Here is a 23,923-nt window from a genome sequence, read left to right as displayed (position 1 = left end):
TAATCCATGACAGATGAGAAACAAAGTGACACTATAAAATCATTCCAGCCTACTGCTTTGAAAAACTTTCCAGGTCTTGGCACAACGAAAGGAAGACAGCAGAGCTCTGACCAGCAGTGTGTACATACCTGTGAGGACACCAACCAAAGTGAGGCAATTAACCAAACAAAAGGCTTAGAAGTTACTTTCTCTAATGATCACACAGAACCAAATATAGTGCCTATTCCCTCCAGCTAGACTGGAAAATTTAAATACATGAGGAAATAGGTAAAGTACTCAAAAGGGTCTTGCCACAGTAGAGAGGAACAGTTAACCCTAGATTAAACAATATACTGATCTGCCTACAAAATCTTAAGTGCAAGGCAAGAGAGAGTCAAACTGTTCTCCAACAAAATTAATGCAACCCATAACAAAACTCAAAATACATGTATAGGAATAAAAAATATCTAGTCACCAAAAAGGTAAAATTCATGGCTGACATGCAACAGAAAATTAATTGGAATGCAAAGAACCTGGAAAATAAGACTCATAATGAAGAAAAAACCCGTCCATCAAAACATCCCTAGAGGGGTGACATCTGTGAAAATGGAAGAGTAAGGACATCTAAAAATTCTCTCTTCTATAATAGCAGTGACAAAATGGGCAAAATTTGCCCGATCAGTTTTTTCAGAAATCTAGAAACTGACCAAAGACTTGCAGCAATCCAGAAGGCATTTATTCAATAAACATGGCTAACTCTTGGTAAGAAGAGCAAGTTTTGTGATGGTTTAACTTCTCCTATTTCCATTCTCTTCTTTCTAGCTCCATGGTAACCTTCAAAATCAACAGCCCTGTGATTATGGTGAAACCAGAATTCCGGCAGCCACTGGAGGGGAGCAGAACAGGCTTGGATATCATTCAAAGCCTCATTCCCAGAGAATTGTCATTATTTAAACTGTTTAGTGGTTTTCTGGAAGACCCCACTTGCAAGAATGTCTTTATTTGACCTGACTTGCTCAGTGCTAAAAATCTAGGGACATTTGTTGCGCTCAATTAAAAACCATTGTTTAACTTTGCAGTTTCCAGGATGCTGAATAACAGTTGGAGCAACAACAGGCTAGCTAAAAAGGCTTAAAAGGAAAAGCTAGGGAATAAGATGTCCATCAGAGCTTTGAAAAGCTCCAGTGTATTAATGGGATCTAGATGGCCGTGAACATGCATCAGATTGTACACATGTCCAGGTCTGTCTGCAAGCTCAGGAAGCATCTGAGGAGGGCCTGCAGCCTCTCTTCCAGCTGACCTCAAGGCTCTACACAAGCAGAAAGTTAAGATTAAGGAACAGTTGTCAACAACCTGATGAGTGTTGAAGGCCACACCCTACTCCCAACCCCCCAACACACAGTACCTTGGCAAAGGCTAGGGAACCAAAATTATTGGTTCCAGATATTAAGGAAATTACTGTCTAGTCATAGCTGACAACTAAACTAAGTGAGCAGAGACTTCAGTGGCCATGTATGACAAAGAATACAGACTTAACAGTTAGTTCAGAAAAGTCACTAAAAAGCAAACAACAACAAACAGTAGCAACAACAAACCCTGGGGAGGAGGAAGAATCTGAATAGACTTATCACAAGTGAAGAGATTAAATTTGTAACCAAAACACTTCACACAAGAAAAGCCCAGGACCAAATGCTTAAAGAAGAATTAGCACCAAGTCTGCCAAAACTATTCCACAGATAGAATAAAAAGGAGCACTGCCTAACTCATCCTATGAAGCCAGTATTTCCCAAATCCAGACAGACATCATAAAAAAAAACTATAGACCAGTAGTTCTTAAGAATACAGATGTAAAGTTCTACAACAAAACACTAGCAAAACAATTCCAGCAACACATAAAAAGGATTATACACCATGACGAAGTAAGATTTATCCCAGGAATGCAAGATTATTGTAACATATGAAAGTCAATCTATGTAATACACCATACTAATAGAAGAATGGACAAAAAATATGATAATTTCAGTAGATGTAGACTAAACATTTGACAAAATCTAACACACTTTCATAATATAAACATGAAGCAAACTAGGACTAGAAGGGTACTTCTTCAATCTGATAAAGGGAATCTACAGAAAATCCATAGTTAGCATACTGAATTAGGAAAACTAAAAGTTTTCCTACAGAAAGCAGGAACAAGACTGAAATGTCTGTTTTTACCACTTCTATTTAACATTATTCTGGAATTTCTAGACAGGGAAATTGGACAAGGAAAGGTACAAAAGGCATCCATCTTTAAAGAAAGAAGTAAAACTATCTCTATTTGTAGATGAGATGATATTGTAAGTAGAAAATCCCATTTAATCCACACACTAAATAATTAAATCCCCCCAAAAATTTTCAATACACAAAAAACAATTCTATTTCTATACACTAGCAATGAATAATAAGAAAAATGAAACTAATAGAACAATTCCATTTACAGAATATTAAAAATGCTCAGGAATAAATTAAAAGAAGTGCAAGATTTGCACACTATAAGACACACTTGAAATAAGTTAAAACCTAAATTAATGGAAATTCATTCCACATTCATAGATAAGAAGACAATATTATTAAGATAATAATATCTACCAAGTTGAACAAGAGTCATTGCAACCTCTAACAAAATCTCAGCTGGCTCTTACACAGAACTTGACAAACTGGTCCTAAAATTCACATGGAAATGTAAGAGACTCAGAATAGCCCAGTAATCTTAAAGAGGAAGGAAAAAAGTTGGTTCACTCATACTTCCTGACTTCAAAACTTACTATAAAATTACAGTCATCAAGACTACATGGTAATAATATATTGATAGGCATATAGATCAAGAAAATAGAATTGAGAGTTCAGAAATAAACCAATACATTTATGGTCAATTGTCAATTGATTTTTGACAAGGATGCCAAGCTAATTCAATGGGGGAAAGAATAATCTTTTCATGCAGAAGGATGAAATTAGACCCCTACCTCACATCACATACAAAAATTAACTCAAAATGTATCAAACTCCTAATTATCTGAGCTACAATTATAAAAGTCTACAAAGAAAACATAGATATATATCTTTGTGAGCATGAAGTAGGCAATAGTTTCTTAGATATGATACTTAAAGCCAAAGAACTAAAACAAAAAACAAAATAAATTTCACTTCATCAAAGCATACTATTAAGAGAAAAGATAACCCACAGAATTGGAGAAAATATTTGCAAATCATCTAACTGATAAAAGTTGGTACCCAGAATATATAAATGATTTACAACTCACCCAGTGAAAAAATGAGCAGCCAGGCATGGTAGCTTATGCTATAGTCCCAGCACTTTTGGAGGCCCAGGAGGGATGATCCCTTGAGCCCAGGAGTAAGAAACCAGCTTGGGCAACACAGGGAGACCCCATCTCTACAAAAAAAAAAAAAAAAGCTAGAAATGGTGGCACATGGCTGTAGTCGCAGCTACTCAGCAAGTTTAGGTGGGAGGATTGCTTGAGCCTAGGAGGTCAAGACTTCAGTGAGCTGTAATTATACCACCGCACTCCAGCTTGGGCAACAGAACAAGACTGCATCTCAAAAAAAAAAAAAAAAGATGGGCAGAAGATTTGAATAGACATTTATCTAAAGATATACAAATACCTAAAACACACACAAAAAGATACTCAACATCATTAGTCATTAGAGAAATGCAACTTAAACACAAAATAGATACCATTTCATACATACTAGGATGGTTATGTTAAAAAAAAGATGGATTATAACAAGTGCTGTTGATGACTGATGATGATATGGAGAGAGAAATAGGAACCTTTATACATTGCTGATAGGAAAGAAAAATGGTGTGGCCACTGTGGAAAACAGTTTGGCAGTTCCTCAAAATATTAAATAGAGTTATGATACCCAGCTATTCTATCCCTAGGTATATGCCCAAGAAAATTGAAAACATACAGCCACACAAAAACTTGTATGCAAATGTTCCTAACAGCATTATTGAAACGTCAAAATTGGAATCAATCCAAATGTCCATCAACTGACAAATAAATAGACAAAATATAGTATATTCCTACAATGGAATATTATTTATCATAAAAAGGAATGAAGCATTGATGTATGATAAAACTTGTATAAAGTTTTAAAATATCATGCTAAGTGAAAGAAGCTAGACACAAAAGACCACATATGGTATGATTCCATTTATACCAAATGTGCAGAACAGGCAAATCCACAGATACGGAAAGCAGATTAGTGGTTGTCTGAGACTAGGAGAAAATGTGAGAATAAGGAATTACTACTTATGGGTGCAGATTTTTTTTGGGAGTGATAAAAAGGCCTGGGATTAGATCATGGTGATGCTTGCACATACAGGTGATTATACTAAAATTCACTAAATTATAAACATGTGCATAGATGTTAGAATTAGATGTCCAGAAGAAGATGTTAAAAAGATAATTTTTAAAAAAATTCAAGAAAAAAATAAAATAAAAATTGGAAAATTTTACCTACAAAAATAAAAGTAACTATGTTTCATATGTTCAAAATGTTAAGTAGAGATATGGAAGATATAAAAAAGCTGAAATTAAACCTCTAAAGATGAAGATGATAATGGCTTAGATAAAAAACAGACTGGATGGGGATCAGACATCAGAAAGAAAAGAAAAGCAAATGTAAAGACATCCATATAATGGAATATTATTCAACAATAAAAGAAAAAACTATTGATACATACTACAACCTGATCGAATCTCAAAATACTTACATTACAGCAGACAAAAAAAGTATGTACTGTATGATCCACTTATATAAAACTCTAGAAAATGCAAACAAGTATAGTGATAGATCACTAATATAGAAAACAGGTAAGGTCACTTATTGGGTGAGGAGGGAAAAGAGAGGAGGGAAAGAGATTATAAAGCAGCACAAGGAAACTTTTGGGAGTGACGGAAATCAAAATGGTACTGGTTTTATGGCTGTGTACATGTGTTAAAACTTATTAAGCTATATATTTTGAATATATTTAGTTTATGGTTCATCAATTACACCTCGATAAAGCCATTTCTAAAAAGTGGACAACTGTACAGTGCCAGTTTGCCAAATTGTTCCTGGTGGTTGGTTTCACAGTTGGCACCTACTGACACTTGAGATTTGCACTAGAGTTTAACACATATGTCACTATTACTCTATTTGCACCATCCAACTGTCAGTGGTCTCATTCCTTAGATTGATATGCATACCATCATCTGCCCTCATATTCAAATTTTATACCCAGTTTCACCTGTGTCAAATTGTAGATCCAGCTGTTTTATCAAGGAGCAAAAATTCTCAACTTCCTTTCTTTACCTTACCTGTGATGAGTCTGCTGTTACCACAATGTAATTGCAAGGAGGGTTCCTGCAATTCTTGGATGTAAGAGATATGGTTGAAGAATTATAGACTATTTCATTCACTTGTCTCATTTGGTTATCTGTGCACTCCATTCGTTGATGTGAATCTTTTCTCTCACATGATGTTGAACACTAGAAATGCAATAACCAAATGAATAACACATTCTTATATGCAGTGTCTTTGAAAATTTACATGTCGATACTCACATTCAGCCTCCCTCTTTCCATCCCCTTGTGCTGCACACAGTCCTGACTCCAACATCGCCTCTGAGAACAAGGTCGGGTGGACTGATCACACATTTCTTCAACCACCTGACCAACACCTTTCAGTCTGCAGTATACATCCCTCTGCTGAACTCCAGAGCCACAGGTCACAGAGCACTACAAAGGAGTCCAGTTGATTTGAACAATTAGCTAAGAAATACCAAATTATATAAAAGTAGCCAATGGAGCCATTACATATTATTTATTTTAAATACAGCCTGGTATTAAAACATGAATTAGATAAAAAAATACATACAATAAGTATTTTTACCATTATCTCTGTAAATGTATATTTTCCCTGTTTGGCATAAGGCACTTCAAGCTTTACAGAAACTCTGACAAGCTAATCAAGTTATAGTAGACAGCATCTCAATCAATGACTCTGTCTTCTACTTAAATAAGTATAATGTCTATAAAAATTACCACACAATTAATCATGAATTATTCCACAACATTGCTTTTAAATGTCAATTAAATTCTTAGACTATACTCATTATCTCCCTCAAAGAAACAATAATTTCCAAGATTGCGTTATATTCATCTTTTTATCTACAGTACCTACTATAGTTTGTACCTGTTATGGAATCTAAATACTTGCTAATTTTTTTTAATACTTTAAGTTCTGGGATACATGTGCAGAACATGCCGCTTTGTTACGTAGGTATACATGTGCCATGGTGGTTTGCTGCAACCATCAACCCGTCATCTGCATTAGGTATTTCTCCTAATGCAATGCCTCACCTTGTCCCCAAACCTCCTCGACAGGCCCCAGTGTGTGATATTCCCCTCCATGTGTCCATGTGTTCTCATTGTTCAACTCCCACTTATGAGTGAGAACATGCGGTGTTTGGTTTTCTGTTCCTGTGTTAGTTTGCTGAGAATGATGGTTTCCAGCTTCATCTGTGTCCCTGCAAAGGACATGAACTCATCCTTTTTTTATAGCTGCATAGTATTCCATGTTATATATGTGCTGCATTTTCTTTATCCAGTCTATTCTTGATGGGCATTTGGGTTGGTTCAAATTATTTGTTATTGTGAACAGTGCTGCTATAAACATATGTGTGCATGCGTTTTTTATAGTAGAATGTTTTATAATCCTATGCGCATATACCAAAAATGGGATTGCTGGGTCAAATGGTATTTCTGGTTCTACATCCTTGAGGAATCGCCATACTGTCTTCCACAATGGTTGAACTAATTTACTCTCCCACCAACAGTGTAAAAGCATTCCTATTTCTCCACATCCTCTCCAGCATCTGTTGTTCCCTGACTTTTTAATGATCACCATTCTAACTGGCATGAGATGGTATCTCATTGTGGTTTTGATTTGCATTTCTCTAATGACCAGTGATGATGAGCTTTTTTTCATATGTTTGTTGGCCCCATAAATGTCTTCTTTTGAAAAGAGTCTGTTCATATCCTTCACCACTTTTTAATGGGGTTGCTTTTTTCTTGTAAATTTAAGTTCTTTGTAGATTCTGGATATTAGCACTTTGTCACATGGATAGATTGCAAAAATTTTCTCCCATTCTGTAAATTGACTGTTCACGCTGATGATAGTTTATTTTGCTGTCCAGAAGCTCTTTAGCTTAATTAGATCCGATTTGTCAATTTTGGCTTTTGTTGCCATTGCTTTTGGTGTTTTAGTCATGAAGTCTTTGCCCATGCCTATGTCCTGAATGGTATTTCCTAGGTTTTCTTTTAGAGATGTTATGGTTTTAGATCTTATGTTTAAGTCTTTAATCCATCTTGAGTTAATTTTTGTATAAGGTGTAAGGAGGGGGTCCAGTTTCAGTTTTCTGCATATGGCTAGCCAGTTTTCCCAACACCATTTATTAAATATGGAATCCTTTCCCCATTGCTTGTTTTTGTTAAAGATTTTTTGTCCAAGATCAGATGGTTGTAGTTCTGTGGTGTTATTTCTGAGGCCTCTGTTCTGTTTCATTGGCTATTAATTACTGCCTCAATTTCGGAATTTGTTATGGGTCTATTCAGGGATTTGACTTCTTCCTGGTTTAGTCTTGGGAGGATGTATGCGTCCAGGAATTTATTCATTTCTTCAAGATTTTCTAATGTATTTGCATAGAGGTGTTTATAGTATTCTTTGATGGTAGTTTGTATTTCTGTGGGATCAGTGGTGATATCTCCTTTATCATTTTTATTGTGTCTATTTGATTCTTCTCTCTTTTCTTCTCTATTAGTCTGGCTAGCGGTCTACCTATTTTGTTAATCTTTTCAAAAAAACAGGTCCTGGATTCATTGATTTTTTGAAGGGTTTTTCAGGTCTCTATCTCCTTTGGTTCTGCTCTGATCTTAGTTATTTCTTGTCTTCTGCTAGCTTTTGTATTTGTTTGCTCTTGCTTCTCTAGTTCTCCTTTGCTTACGAAGCTTAGTTTGGCTGGATATGAAATTCTGGGTTGAAAATTCTTTTCTTTAAAAATGTTGAATATCGGCCCCCACTCTCTTCTGGCTTGTAGGGTTTCTGCAGAGAGATCCGCTGTTAGTCTAATGGGCTTCCCTTTGTGGGTAACCAGACCATTCTCTCTGGCTGTCCTTAACATTTTTTCCTTCATTTCAACCTTGGTGAATCTGTCAATTATGTGTCTTGGGGTTGCTTTTCTCCAGGACTACCTTTGTAGTGTTCTCTATATTTCCTGAATTTGAATGTTGGCCTGTCTTACTAGGTTGGGGACGTTCTCCTGAATAATATACTAAAGAGTGCTTTCCAACTTGGTTCCATTCTCCCTGTCACTTTCAGGTACACCAATCAAACATAGGTTTGGTCTTTTCACGTTGTCCCACATTTCTCGGAGGCTTTGTTCACTCCTTTTCATTCTTTTATCTCTAATCTTGTCTTCACACTTTATTTCATTAAGTTGATCTTCAATCTCTGATATCCTTTCTTCTGCTTCATTGATTCAGCTATTGATACTTGTGTATGCTTCACGAAGTTCTCGTGCTGTGTTTTTCAGCTCCATCAGGTCATTTATGTTCTTCTCTACACTGGTTATTCTAGTTAGCAATTCCCCTAACCTTTTCGCAAGGTTCTTGGCTTCCTTGCACTGTGTTAGAACACGCTCCTTTAGCTCGGAGGAGTTTGTTATTACCCACCTTCTGAAGCCTACTTCTGTCAAATCGCCAAACTCATTCTCTGTCCAGTTTTGTTCCTTTGCTGGCGAGGAGTTGTGATCCTCTGCAGGAGAAGAGGCATTCTGGTTTTTGGAATTTTCAGGCTTTTTGTGCTGGTTTTTCCTTATCTTTGTGGATTTATCTACCTTTGGCCTTTGATGTTGGTGACCATTGGATGGGGTTTTGGCATGGACGTCCTTTTGTTGACGTTCATGCCATTGCTGTTTGTTAATTTTCCTTCCAACAGTCAGGCCCCTCTGTTGCAGGTCTGCTGGAGTTTGCTGGAGGTCCATGCCAGACCCTGCTTGCCTGGGTATCACCAGCAGAGGCTGCAGAACAGCAAAGATTGCTGCCTTTTCCATCCTCTGGAAGTTTTGTCCCAGAGGGGCACCCATCAGATGCCAGCTGGAGCTCTCCTGTATGAGGTGTCTGTTGACCCCTGCTGGGAGGTGTCTCCCAGTCAGGAGGCACAGAGCTCAGGGATCCACGTGAGGAGGCATTCTGTCCCTTAGCAGAGCTCAAATGCTGTGCTGGGAGATCCACTGCTCTCTTCAGAGCCAGCAGGCAGGAACATTTAAGTCTGCTGAAGCTGCGCCCACAGTTGCCCCTTCCCAATTGCTCTGTCTCAGGGAGATGGGGGTTTTATCTATAAGCTCCTGAATGGGGCTGCTGTCTTTCTTTCAGAGATTCCCTACCCAGAGCAGAGGAATCTAGAGAGGCAGCTTGGCTAGAGCGGCAAAGCTGCAAGCTAGAGTTGTGGAGGGCTCCTCCCAATTTGAAAAAATGAATTGTGGTGGGCTCCATCCTATTTGAACTTCCCTGTGGCTTTGTTTACACTGTGAGAGGAAAACTGTCAAGTCTCAGTAATGGCTGATGCCCCTCCCCCCACCAAGCTCCAGCATCCCAGGTTGACATCAGACTGCCGTGCTGGCAGCAAGAATTTCAAGCCAGTGGATCTTAGCTTGCCGGACTCCATGGGGTGGGATCTGCTGAGCTAGACCATGTGGCTGTCTGGCTTCAGCCCCCTTTCCATGGGAGTGAACAATTCTGTCTTGCTGGCATTCCGGGTGCCACGTACAAAAAAAAACCTCCTGCAGCTAGCTTGGTGTCTACCCAAACAGCCACCCAGTTTTGTGCTTGAAACCCAGGGCCCTGGTGGTGTAGGCACCTGAAGGAGTCTCCTGGTCGGTGGGTTGCAAAGACCAGGGGAAAAGCATAGTATCCGGGCCAGATAGGACCGTCCCCCAAGGCACAGTCCCTCACGGCTTCCCTTGGCCAGTGGAGGGAGTTTCCCGACCCCTTGTGCTTCCCAGGTGAGGCAACATCCCGTCCTGCCTGCTTCTGTTCACCCTCCGTGGGCTGTACCCAGTGTCTAACCAGTGAGATGAACTGGGTACCTCAGTTGGAAATGCAGAAATCACCTGCCTTCTGCATTGGTCTCACTAGAAGCTGCAGACAGGAACTGTTCCTATTTGGCCATCTCGGCTGATTTGTTGATTCATGATTATATTTCAATGGATAGGAGTTTTGGAAAACTGGCTGTGTAAACTGTAAACTTAGACAACCTTGTCCGAGTCTTGTTTTTCTTATGTGTACAATTTTGTGTTACTTGTGAAATGTCACAGAACACTTTCCACACATTTATTCCTGTCAACAGCTCTATAAAAGCGGTACTATGGCTGAGGACACTGGGACTCAGAGAGGTTAAAGTCCCTTGCCTGAGGTGCTGCCTATAGTTAGTGATTGTCTTAGTCTGTTCAGGCTGCTATAACAAAATACCATAAACGGAATGTCTCACACACCAGAAATTTACTTCCCACAATTTTGGAGGCTGGAATTTCAAGATCAAGGTGCTGGCAGATTCTACATCCAGTGAGAGTCCACTTTCTGGTTCCTACAGGGCACCCTCTCACTGTGTTCTCACATGGAGGAAGGGATGAGCTAGCTTTCTGGGGTGTCCTTTATAAGGGACTAGAAAAGGCCCCACCTCCTAATACCATCACCTTGGGGGATAGAACTTCATCATATAAATTTTGAAAGAACACAACCATTCAGATCATCCCATTCTTTCCCTGCCCCACTCCTCAAATTCGTGTCCTTCTCACATGAAAAATATATTCATTCCATCTCAATAATACCAAAGTCTTAGCTCATTCTAGCATCAATTCAAAAGTCTATAAAGTCCAGACTCTCATCTCAGTATCATCTCAATCAGATATGAGTGAGATTCAAGGTATAATTGATTCATCCTGAGGCAAATATCTCTTCAGCTGTGAACCTGTGAAATCAAGAAAGTTATGTGCTTACACAACACAATGGTGGTACAGGCAAGCCATAGGGTAGACATTCTCATTCCAAAAAAGAAAAGTAGAAAAGAAGAAAAGGGTAATAGGACTTGAGTAAGTAAAAAACCCAGCAGAGCCAACAACAGTAAATCTTAAGTCTTGAGAATAATCTTTGATGCAATGTTCCACCTTCTGGACACACTGGGGCAGAGATTGGGTCCTCAGGGCTCTAGGTGGCATTGCCCCATGGCTTTGTTGGATCCAGCCCATGCCACAGTTCTCATGGATTGTAGTTTGGTGCCTATGGCCCTTCCAGACTGAAGTTGCATGCCAGTGGCTGTAGTGGTCTGGGGTCATGGGGGCAGCTCTGATGCCATGGCATCACCTTAGTGGGGACAATTCAGCCAGGTTTTTTTTGTTTTTGTTTTTGTTTTTGTTTTTTTGCCACTTTAGAACAAGGATGGACTTTCCTCCACTGTCCAATAACATGATAACATGTTATGATTTCCATCTGAGACCTCATGGCCTTTACTGTCCATATTTCCATGAACATATCTCTGCCCTTGCAATGGCCCTCTTCCTTGCTCATGTGCCCAAGTCCGTAGGCAGCTCTATCCTTGAAATTTAGGCGGAAGTTGCCACACAAGCATGACTCATTTACTCTGTGTGTCAGTGGAGATAGTCCCACTTGGACACTGCTAAAGTTTATCACCTGTGAACTCTGGAGGGATGGCCGTCATAGCCATTGCTGTACTTGGGACCACTGGAGACACACCTGGGGTAGTTGAGGACTGCTGTGCCAGAATGTGGGAAGCAGAGCCAATAATGTGGGGTGGCACCAAACCATTGCAGCCCTGTTCTGTCCTTAGGCCATTGCACTCTGGGCCTATGCAATCCCTGAGGAGCTTCAGAATGCTGATGGGAGGCCATCCTTCCATTGTCTTAGACAATATATTATGGCATCTGTTTAGATAGCTGTCTAATCTCCCTGTTGTACTGATAAACAGCTCATAGCTTAGATTGAAATTGCTGATTCAAACGAATCAAACTAATCTCCTTATCAAATTCAGCCACACCTTTTGTATTCTCTCCTGAACAAACTTTCTCATTTTTTCAAATATAAATAGGCTGAGAATTTTCCAAAATGTTAAGTTCTGCTTTCTTTTTTATTAACAACTCCATCTTTGTATCATTTCTCTTTTTAAATTTTTCTATTAGCAGTCAAGAAAAGCCAAGTTGCACCTTCAATACTTTGCTTAGAAATATCCTCAGCCTAACAGCCAATTTCATCACTTATCAGTTCTATCTTCCACAAAACACTGGAACATGAGTACAGTTCTGTCAGGTTTTGTTTTTTTGTTTGTTTGTTGCCACTTTCGAGCAAGCATGGACTTTCCTACACTGTCCAATAACAATTTCTATCTGAGACTTCATGGCCTTTACTGTCCATATTTCTAAGAACATTCTGTTTGCAACTACTTAGGTATTCTCAAAGATTGAGGCTCTCTCTAAAGCTCTCCTCTTTTCTTTATGGGCTTTTACAAGAATAGCCCTTAATGATCCATTCGTGGCACTATAGGCTTTTTCTAGCATGCATTTCAAAGCTCTTCCAGCTGCTAGTCATTACCCAGTTCCAAAACCACTTCTGTATTTTAGATATTTGTTATAGCAGCACCTCATTATCAGTACCAATTTTTTTAATCTTAGTCTATTAGGGCTGCTATAACAAAATACCATAAACTCATGGCTTATAAACAGCAGAAATTTATTTCTCACAGTTCTGGAGGCTGGGAATTTCAAGATCAAGGTGCTGGTGGTGTCAGTGTCTGGTGAGGGCCTACTTTCTGATCTGTAGAAGGGTGCCTTCTCACTGTGTCGTCACATGGGTGAAGGAACAAGCTAGATCTCTGGAGTGTCTTTTATAAGAGAACTAATTCCAACAATGAGTGCTCTACCCTCATGATTTAGTCAGCTCCTAAAGTCCCTACCTCCTAATACCATCACCTCAAGGATTAGGATTTCAACACATGCATATTTTTTTTCAGGTGTAGGGTTGGCAAATATTCAGATCATAGCAGCAGTGAAAAATAGTTGAAGTTCCGTTCTTTTTTACTCCAGACTGAGCTCTTACTGTGTTGCCTCCTGGGGATGAAGAAGGACTTGGCAATCTTTCAACTCTAGGATGTCACATCTTCCAAAATTAAGTAGTAAAGCCATATAATAACAGAGCTTAACTACAAGAGCTGTGATGCCAACGTTAACGAAGTGTAGAGTATGTCTAAAGATATTTAATTTCTGAGTTTCATTGTTTATATTCCTTGTCATTTCAGTAGGAATTGGAGGTCATAATGAGTAATATTGTTTGGGGATCCATTAGTATTCCCAACTGTAATATTATAAGGGGGAAAAATCAGGTTATTCACCAAGTTCATTATTTCTGCAGGATTCCAGAGTAACTAATTTCCTTTTCACAACAGTAAATATATATCTGCAAAATACAGTTTTACCCTGAAAGAAAAAAATTTAAAGCCCACAAAAGCTAAGAATTTCATTTACCCAGTAGACTAAAATTCCTCTCATAAACTGTGTCAACATTTTTACTGGAAAAGCACTTTAAAATTTAGTTTTCTCTCTTGTGAGTATAAGCAGCAACCACCAACTTCAAAGAGAATTTTTGTTGTTTTACTTATGAAGTAAAATATAAGGCATATTTAAATGTATAAAATCTTATGCACATCTACATAACTTACACTGACCTTCATGTTATGCTTAAGCAGTTGAATTTTGCCAACTCATTAAATATTTTCAGAAAAAATATACAGTTTTTTGTGTAGAGAATAATAATTTCATGTGCACTTTGTGTATGGCACAATATTAAATAGACTAAAATGTCTGGATGTAGTTTAACGTAAATGAATCTCTTATGAAAATGTCTAGCCTATAAAATAAAGCTCCTGAAAACATTTTTCACAGCTAATTTCAGAAATATAAACTATATTTGGAAAACATCCTGCCTCTAAGCCTGAAAAAGAATTCCTGGAAAAAAATAGTTTATAAAACACAGTTTAGCAAGAAGTTCTATTAGATAAATATAATTTCCTACAATTCAATAAACCACACTTAATTATTGGTCCTTTGATCCTAGCATGAGTTTTTAAAAATCCACTAAGAGAGCAGCTAGCTACTATATTTTCGATATGAACCTCTTCTCTAAAAAGAAAAAGAAGGGACTACTACTTGGAAGAAAAAAAGTAACTTGTTTTTCAGTTTTTAGGAATAAAAGTACAAAAGCATAAATCAGTATGGTTTTAGATTTTAACATAGACGAATTCATTGCTTAAATTGAATATTCCTTAGCCTGCTGTCATCAATAACCCCAATTGCCAAGTCCAATAGAAAGTTTTCAAATCTTTTCTTAGTTAATCTCCCGAACACATTTGGCACCACTGATCACTTTCTGTTGAATCATTCTGGTTCTGTGATTGAAATTCCTTTAGTTCTAGGGGGTCTCCTCTTACCTCTTGAATTGCTCCTTCTCAGGGTCTTTTACTATTTTCTCTGCATATTCTTTAAATGTCAGCATATCCCAGGGCTCCATTTATAACTGGCTTCTCTTAAAAAGCTCCTTCTGAGCAATTTCTTCTATACATGAGTAATTTCTAAATGTTATCTCCAGCTTTGGTCACAGTTCTGAGTTCTGCATTTACATTTTCATGTATTTATAAGAACCGTTTCATGTATTTACAAGATTTTTATATGTTTTCTACTTAGATATGTCAAAGGCACCTAAAATGTAACATTTCCATAGCAGAACTCTTTCCCTTTTCCCAAAGCCATTTTCTTCTATGGTTGTAGATACAGGGAAAACACTATCATCCACTCTTAAGTGGCTTACTAGAATGGCTTCTCAAGGTACATTATAACTCCTTAATATGTATCCATTATTTTAACAGTTTTATAGAACTAATATAAGCATGCCAAATTTCGTTTTTTAAAAAATCCAGGTAATGAATGTAAAGGCATTGTGAAGCTGTAAGTGCAATTATACCACCACCTAATTGACTGGGATGCACTACTTCTTCGTCTATATTACATAACTCAATCCAGACAGTTCATAAATATCCTATTTATGAACAAATATAACACTGCATACATTAGTGCTTTAAAGACTTGAGAGTGGAAATGGATTAGGTAAATTTTAGCAAATCCACAGGTACTGTAGCCATTATAGCTATTGTGGAGCAGAGATAAGGAAATATTAGATTCTGCATTGAAAAAATGGGTTCATCAAGGCTGACTCACTCTGCTATTTAATAAATAATTATTTAAAATGAAAATAGGGAAGTCTTCTCTTTTGAAGCCTTGTTTATAATTTTTTTTTATTATGGATAAGGTTTTGATTTCATTATAGTCACTTATTTGCAACTATGGTTTATTTCAAGGGAATCAATAATATAGTAGTACCATTAGCAGTAGTATAGTATTTTGAGGTTAAAGAGACTCTAGGAATAAGTAATCCTAATTTCTCTTTCATTATGAAATCCTTCTATAACAATAATGAATGAGTGACCATAAAACCTACCCATACTTAACTTCATTGTGGCTATGTTCACCGTATTGTGAAAGCAGCCATGGCATTTTTTAATCTGCAACATTAGCAAATATTCTCTTATATTGAACTAGAATATTTTTTAAACTTTAATGCATTGTCCAGAATCTGTCTGTCTTTTAAATGTAGAACAAATATATACCTAATTTCATGTGAGAAAGTATGAAGATGTGAGGACTGGAACTGTGGCAGCCATTTTATGACCATTACAAGTTGAACAACAGAATCACAGAAATGCCAATCCAGCACCCTAATGTTGTAGAGCTGCTGAATTAAAATTAAAATCAGCAACACTCTGATTTTGTTATATGAAAGATAAAAGTCTTTGTAGTTTAAACCACTAATAAAATCAGGGCTCTTGCTACTGGCAGCAGAACACTAGACAACTGACATAGCATAGTTGCTACCATTTAATTGTTTTTCTCTAGGGATATGGAAAATTGTCAAGATTTTACTTATAATCTGTATTCCAGAATAGGCACCACTCCAAATATCTGATCAGGATATATTAGTGCCCAACACTTTGAACATCATCCTTCTGTTAATGTAACCTAGTATGTTAGTGATTTAAGCAACTCCATCATATTTAATATGTGATCAACTATATCCTCAGTTATTTACCCTTTAACCTGTAAAATCTATATATAATATTTCATATTTATGCAACAGACAGTTTTACATTAACAACTTGCCATGAATTCAGCACAACTTAGAAATTACATTTCTATTGACTACATTATTACATGTAGTGCAGTGACGGCCTGAAATTGTGAACTTCAGGCCCCTTCTTGGCCAAAGGGGCAATAATTTGCTAAGGAAATATAAGGATGAGCTAATGTATAATGATATTAATGGGATAACGATAACTAGTATAATGGAGAAAGCTCAACTAGACCTCTGTTCAAATCCCTGCCCCCAACATTTCCTGCACTATGACCTATACAAGCTTCTTAACCTTTCTATAAGCTGCTGTTTCTTCATCTGCCTAATGAACGTAATAAAACCTGCATTTGTGGGGAATAAAAACTCTTAATATAGTGTCAGGAAGTGACTGTCCCTTGCTGCTCCCTTCTTCTCATTTTTTTACTTTTCTTATGGAGATTCAACCATTTATGCCTTGAAAAGTTTGATAAACGCCCTAAGTTAGAGTGCTAGTCACCTCAGCCTACCCCAAGAAAGGCCATTTTAAATATCAAGAAAGATGATAAAGGAGGAGCATTAACAGATAGCACTGAAATTAAAAATATAATTTCACTATCTAGAAAAAATTAGGAAGCAAAGTTTAACCAGCGCTGGAAGCAGGAGGGCATCCTCCCTGTCCCTGAACCCTAGTCTACCTTCACCAGTAGAAATGTCACTGAATACCCTGACATTTCAAATGAAGGGATCACAGATTCTTAGGAGCTTTAGGGACTTAAAAAATTAACATTTACTATTTTTCAAATTATAAAACATATATGTATATGTCAGAAATTCTGAAAATATAGAAATAAAGATTTATACTTATGTATTTTTGAAATATAGACAATATGGAATTACAGAAATACAAAATATCTTAAACATCTAGCATTTAGCATACAGTTTCTTTCTTTTCTTTTTTTTCCAAATTAGGGGCTTTGGGTGGGGAGCACTGGGCAGCAGATTTGTGGGATTTTGGAATTTATATCACCTTTGGTCCCAGCTCTAGTCTTAAAATGCAAGTAAGAAAATGATGGGTCTCAAAGAAGGTGTAAGCAGCCAAGAGGCTGATTTGACCTGGTTCTACATTGAATACTGTTGTGTGAGATTCTTTAGGTATCTACGTTGTCCAGCAGGTTTGCCATGATTAAGGGGAGGTGAGAATTCAGAATATTTTTTTCCTAGAGATTGTGCATTTGGATGGCACTAAAGTAAGTAGATGGGACCTGAGACAATGAAGAATCTAGAACCATACTAGCTTTAAAAACTTGAATTTACAAGTGAAGCTGCTATTCCCAAATAGATAAAATTAAACGAAAAAAAAATCCCCTCGCTTCCAGGAAGTGGGGGTGGGGTGGGATTATTTTTTCTTTTAAATGATTCAATTATTTAATTTGCATCTAAGGATATACATTTGAACATAGAGGACAAATGGCCCTGTATAGCAATGTCTGTTCCTGTTTAGCAACAGTCATTAAAATGCGTTACTAAATCCTTTCGTTAAAAAAAAAAGATACAAATATCAAATGAAGAGTGTTCCTTCAAAACTCATTTAAGCACCTCTGTGGTCAAAATTTACCAAATGAGTCTTTCCATTTGAGGCATCATGTAAAATAGTAATAAAATGAAATTATTTTAAGGGTGAGTGATTATATTAAGGTAATGTTACAATTTATACAATCGGAATAAAGCAACAACCAGTGATTATCTTGTAACTACCTCTGAAATTACGCTTCTGTTTAATACATTATTATATGTAGTGCAATGACAGCTTGCAATTGTTAACTTCGTGTGGGTGCTTTTTATAGAATAAATCAAAAGGCAATGACTTCACAAGTGGTCATTTGTTTCTGGCAGAGATTTGGGGACTGTGTGGGTGAATGCAACTAATTTCTATGACAAGGAAAACTAATTCAAAGAGAAGCAAGCAAATTATATAAAAAAGCATCTATTTTTTATAGTCCTTAAATATTCATATCTGTATTTTTGAAGCCCCAGAAATATGTTCCTTTAGCAGATTTTATATAATTTCATATTTGGTGGTAAGCCAAGGCCAATTTGTTATCACGGATGATGGATTCACTATTGTGGAGCTGGAGGTTCAGAGACAGAAAGTGTCTCTCATGAATACCAACCACAGCAGCTGCAGCAGCTGCACAGCAGCAAAAGAATCTTTGGGACCAACAGGAATATTGGTGGCCAAGACACAAAAAGTCTCTCCCACTTCCACTCCCATGCCCCCGTGGCTCCTTCCTGATGTAGGAACTGGGAGTTAACTGCTGGACAGATCTGTGGCCGTTCATATTCAGTGCCTTTGCAATGTTTCACACCCTTAGGGGAAAGCTACTTTGCCATTATCCTGACACACCTCTATCCAGATCAAGTAAGGCAAACCTCCACTTTAAGCAAAACCACAATATTGGAAACATAATAATTTAAGAGATGGTGAGTATTTTTGCAATTAGATCACAGTATTCAAAGTAAAAAGTATTTAGCTTAGATACAAAGCTAGGTGTGGAAACAAAATATCCATTGTCGCCAAGAGGAAAAGAGATAATGGTCTGAGATAATTCTGAACAAGTGAGCATAGGTTAGGTTTTAGTCTTACTCTCTAAGGATAATGCTTAGTCACAGATGATATTAAGTGACACAAGATGATATTAAGTGACACAAGATGATATTAAGTGACACAAGCATATCTGAGTTCTTCTGAGCTCACACTATGTGAATGTAAATAATGGCCAAAATATATGTAGAGAGGCCATTACAGACTCAGGAACAGATGATGATGAATTATTAAACTAGACCGGGGTGTGTGCAATGGAGATTCAAGAGCTACTTGAAAGAGATGAGAGAACCTGTTGAGTGACTAACTATGGAGGCAAGGAAAAAGGATAAGGATGGATCCAGTATTTCTTTCTTGAACAACTTAGTAGAGAGTAGTGACATTTACAAAATAAAACAAGTTAATAGAGAAATCTTTTAAATCATGACCTCTGGTAAAGCATGAAAAATAATTGATTTATTTGATGAACATTCAATATAGAAGCAAATGCCCAATAATACATCTTTTTTTGTGGGATAAAAAACAGAGATGCATTAGCATCTAGTTTTCAATTAAACATTGACCACAAGCCCCAGCGCATTAACACTTGACAGAGGCTGCCTCTTCTACAAAGAAATTTGAGATTTTTACTCAATTTGGGAGGCTTTTATTCAGTATCAGTGAGGCACTGACATAATTCCACTCCAAAGCTGCGTGCCCTGCATTGACATGCTGAGCGCAAAGAGAGAATGATGATGACTTTTGACCCCAGGGGAAACTCCATTTCCTTCTAGCTCCCCAATAGACATAACTCAAACATCTGACAGAGATAAGGAAGTTCCAACATCAGAAGATGGGTGTCTTTTTCCTTTTGCAGGACTAGGCCCTTTAAGAAATAGATAAGCTCTCTGAGGTACTACTGAGAGCAGCCAGATGGCTACATTGAAAGTCTAGACCCATTGAAATTAGTCCTCAGGAAATTATTCCAGTTATCTTTTCTGACTTCATTCATGGCTTTTATCCTGTCAATATTTCCCAAGCTGGTGGTGTTTGACAGTCATTTTCAAATGCATGCCTACCCGAATTTAAATTTTGATCTCTTTCCTCTGAGTATGCCAAGTGGTATCAATTACCCTTCTTTTACAGGCTAAATTGTCAGCCAGGGTCTCATTTATTTATCAGCTTCATTTTTGCTGAGTCTTTTCATTTTTGGTGAGTCTTTCCATTCTAGCGCAGCCTAGGCTATCTATCTCTGACAACTTCCTAACTCTCAATCTCGGATTACAATCCCATCTGGAATTTACCAGTCCCTTCTCCAGAATTCAATCTTAGCTAAAATCCAAGATTTGGGGGTAGAAACAAGGCAGTTACTAAATGTATCATCATATATATTTTTCTGTTAGCCTGCATAGAATAGTATTATGATTATCAGTAGCCTCTGCTAGTATTCAGTAACAAAATTTCTTGTTAAGTTTATAGTCACAAAAATCAAATGACTAGGCTGGGCACAGTGGCTCACGTCTGTAATCCCAGCACTTTGGGAGGACAAGATGGGAGGATTGCTTGAGCCCAGGAGTTTAAGAACAGCTTGGGCAACATAGCAAGAACTGGTCTTAATTTTTTAAAAAATCAAATGACTAATTTATTATTTAACTATAAACTTAGTTAATGTGTTAACACTGTTTAGTATTAATACTAACTTACAGCATAGTGCAAAAAAGTATATAACGATAAATTTTAGAGAAGCAAAACATTCAAGGTTATGAAAAATAAGAATGAATTTTCTTTTTAAATACAAAAAAATACATATATAATTATAAAATATACATCATATACCTCATTCCAGCTATTGGCTTTCCATGAAGGGCATCTGACAGATCTACAGGCTTTGTGAGTTGGAGGTTTCTGTACTTGACTGCAATTTGTGTCTTCTAATTTCCTTTGGAATTGGTCAATGCAAAACACTTCACGGTACTTTCTACCTTTACCACAAGAAGCTGAGCACTAGAAAAGAAATATGAATGCACTTGATTCATTTTCTTCTTGATTAATTTAAGCTTATCTTAAAGAAGTACAAAATGTAACAATCCACACATAATTCCTTTGATATTTTTATGAAGATATGCTCTAGTATTTCTAATTAGTGAAAAGTTAAAAGTTACCAATCTGCTCTGGACCATCAATTAATGTGAATATCATAAGGTAATATGATTACATTTTTATAATTTATTCTACAAAAATGTATTGATTGTCTACAATATACCAGGTACTCTTCTGACACAACAATGCTTTAAATCTTTTAAGGTTAGACTATCCTCAACTAACTCCTTTTATCATCCAATAAAACTTGTATTCAATCTTGTAGCATCAATACCCATTCTATTTTTATCTCCACATGCTTTTCTATACTGTAAAGTATGTTTTCTATGTTAAAAAGTTTTAGTAATCTCTCAGTGCAGAAAACTGATTGAGAAAGCAGAAAGTTTATTTTTTTAACAGCATTTCAGTTCAGGTTGTTTTTGGCATCAGTCTGGAAGATGTCTTTCTCTACCATCGGCCTTCTGATTTATTTAGTAAACAAAAAATAACTGAAGTCTTTTTAAAAATATAGGTAAAATAACAATTTGACTTCATTTGTCAGCCAGTTTTCATTTTATGAGTGAGGACAGTGCAATATGGTAGAAAGCACTTGGGCTCTGGCATTGAGTATCACTTCTGCCACTTATAGCTGGGTGACTTTAGGCACATTTCATAACCTGTCCAAGTCTTGATTTTTTTTCATTTATAAAACATGAGTAGTAGCATCAATCTTACAAACTTGTTATGAAGATTAACATAAGATAAAGAATATGAAATGTCTAACCCAGTCCTACTACACTTGGTAGATCCTCAGTAAACATTAGCTTGCTCTTCTACCATTTTCCTTCATATAGTCTCAGAGAGGATATTGACAATTTCAGCATGATAGATGTACCAGGGGAAAGCTAAGCAAAGAAGTCATGGAGTTCAGACAACCTTTCTCATTCCTCTGAGAGAGACAGTTGTTGGCATATGGTTTCATTTAGAAACACATTATGCATTTTATGCATATTGTGAACTCATAGAATATTAGACTATATGGCCTATTTGATACTCAAATACTTTAAACTTTTAAAAAATGAACAGTCTGGAGATAATTTACCTTTTTATATTACTAGCAATATGTTGCAATAATGCATTGATTATTAAGAACTATTATCATATCTTAGATGTTCTCGATCTCTCCTCCACCTCATTAATACAGCCATTCCATGCTGCTTAGAGCACACTTGGTTCTGTGAAAATCTCTAATGGATCTTCATATGTTGTATTAAGATACATTCTTTCCTTCTATTGATCTAGACCTACCTATATGCTTTACCGTTCCTGACCATGTTATCTTGGGCACTTACCCTGCCTCTTTCTTTTCTTCATTGTTTGTTTTTCAGAGTATAACCTATTCTATACTAAAAAAAAAAAAATTCAAATATTATTGAGTATCAAGTATATACCATGGAGTGTGCTGACTACTTTGAGTATGTACATGTTCACACATGGAAGAATAATTTTCCCCTAAATAATACTTTTAAATTGTTACTTTTTGAACAAAGGAAGCATTTATTACTCCCTCTGCTAGCCACTTTATTAAAAGGTAATAATTACTGTGAATAGTCATGCAAAGATTCATTAAACAGCATCTCTTGCTTTTGCCCTTGATGTATCCTCCAAGTGCTTATAATCTAAATGATACACATCATCTATGAAGTGAATTATACCAGTGTAGGTCTTAATATTGCACTCAATAAAGATCAGAAAAACAAAAACACTACACGATACTAAATACCATTAAAAGGATACAATAAAAAGTATGATAGAATTTAAAAATTCATGAAATGTAGCCATTTCTTTCTAGGACATTTGTAAGTGTTCAAAGAGAAGATAATATTTAAATTCATTCTTGAAGGAGAGGTAGGTTTGTTGATGGACAAAGATGAATGGTCTTATGTGTATGTTTGATATGACTTATCTAGACATTGTCCAGCTGTGTCTGTTTTGTAAAATTCCCAGAGTTCTTTTAACAATGCCAAGAATCCAAGAATCAGCCAGTAAATATACAGTAAGTTGTTGGCATTTCTGATAAGAATGGCCAATTCATTTACAAAGCTATGTAACATAAGAGGAGACAGGTTAAATTCCAAATTCTAATTAAGAATTCAGCAATACATTTCCTCTATAAGCATTATCTATGAGTGGAATATAAACTCACACATGTAATACACTGCCAAAGTTAATAATTATTTTTCAAGAAACTGAATAGTCTTCTACTCTATAACTTTAGGTCATCTTTGCTTCTCTCTCTTCTTTGTTACTTTAATCTATTAAACTAATATAACTTATTACTAGTCTAATCCAGACTGTTATTGTCATTGAACATAATTTAAACATAAATCTATTTTTATCAATCTTTATATTTTATAATTTATAAGTATATTTTTATGCTTTTTTTTTTTTTGCTCAAGTGCTAACAATGGCTCTCTTATTGTCTTAATAGCAAACCAAACTTATACTCCTTGCTTTCTTGATCCACCAAATTTTAGTCAACATGCCTTTCCAACTTCATATTTTGCTGCTTTTCACCATGCAAACCTTTGCTCTCTTTAAGCATAATTGCTTTCTCTTTAATGTGACACATTCGCTCAAAAACAGGGCCTAACTCATTATTTTCTTTACCTAGACTAATCACTTCCTCTAATAATTATCCTTAAAGCCCTAATTCAATCCCATGTCTAGGGTAAATACACATCAATCTTTCACTTCCCTGAACTCTTCTGAGTCCTACCCTGTTTTTAGCACTTCATCATTTTCTGCATTTTCAACTTCTGTCACATGCTTCATCTACCCAGCTTCCTGAAGGTCAAGTCCTTTTAGATCACCCATATCACCTACAAAGTGGCATGTGTAATAACTATCAGCTGATGGATGTCGATTAATGGTATAAGCAATTTTTAAT

The 23,923-nt window shown here is 36.6% G+C and overlaps 1 protein-coding gene across 1 annotated transcript in view; it reads right to left on the bottom strand.

Moving 5' to 3' along the window:
• ADAMTS20 (ADAM metallopeptidase with thrombospondin type 1 motif 20) overlaps nucleotides 1–23,923 on the bottom strand; it is a 191,162-nt gene that overhangs the window by 24,014 nt on the left and 143,225 nt on the right. The window contains exons 26-28 of the mRNA XM_054664337.2: nucleotides 20,731–20,898; nucleotides 5,592–5,765; nucleotides 5,346–5,516 (exon numbers count right to left, since the gene is read on the bottom strand). Coding sequence (XP_054520312.2) covers nucleotides 5,346–5,516; nucleotides 5,592–5,765; nucleotides 20,731–20,898 — 513 coding nt within the window. The remainder of the gene's footprint in view (nucleotides 1–5,345; nucleotides 5,517–5,591; nucleotides 5,766–20,730; nucleotides 20,899–23,923) is intronic.

The sequence above is a fragment of the Pan troglodytes genome, chromosome 10, assembly GCF_028858775.2.
Source record: "Pan troglodytes isolate AG18354 chromosome 10, NHGRI_mPanTro3-v2.0_pri, whole genome shotgun sequence".
NCBI lineage: Eukaryota > Metazoa > Chordata > Mammalia > Primates > Hominidae > Pan > Pan troglodytes.
This window is presented reverse-complemented; position numbering and strand designations above follow the sequence as displayed.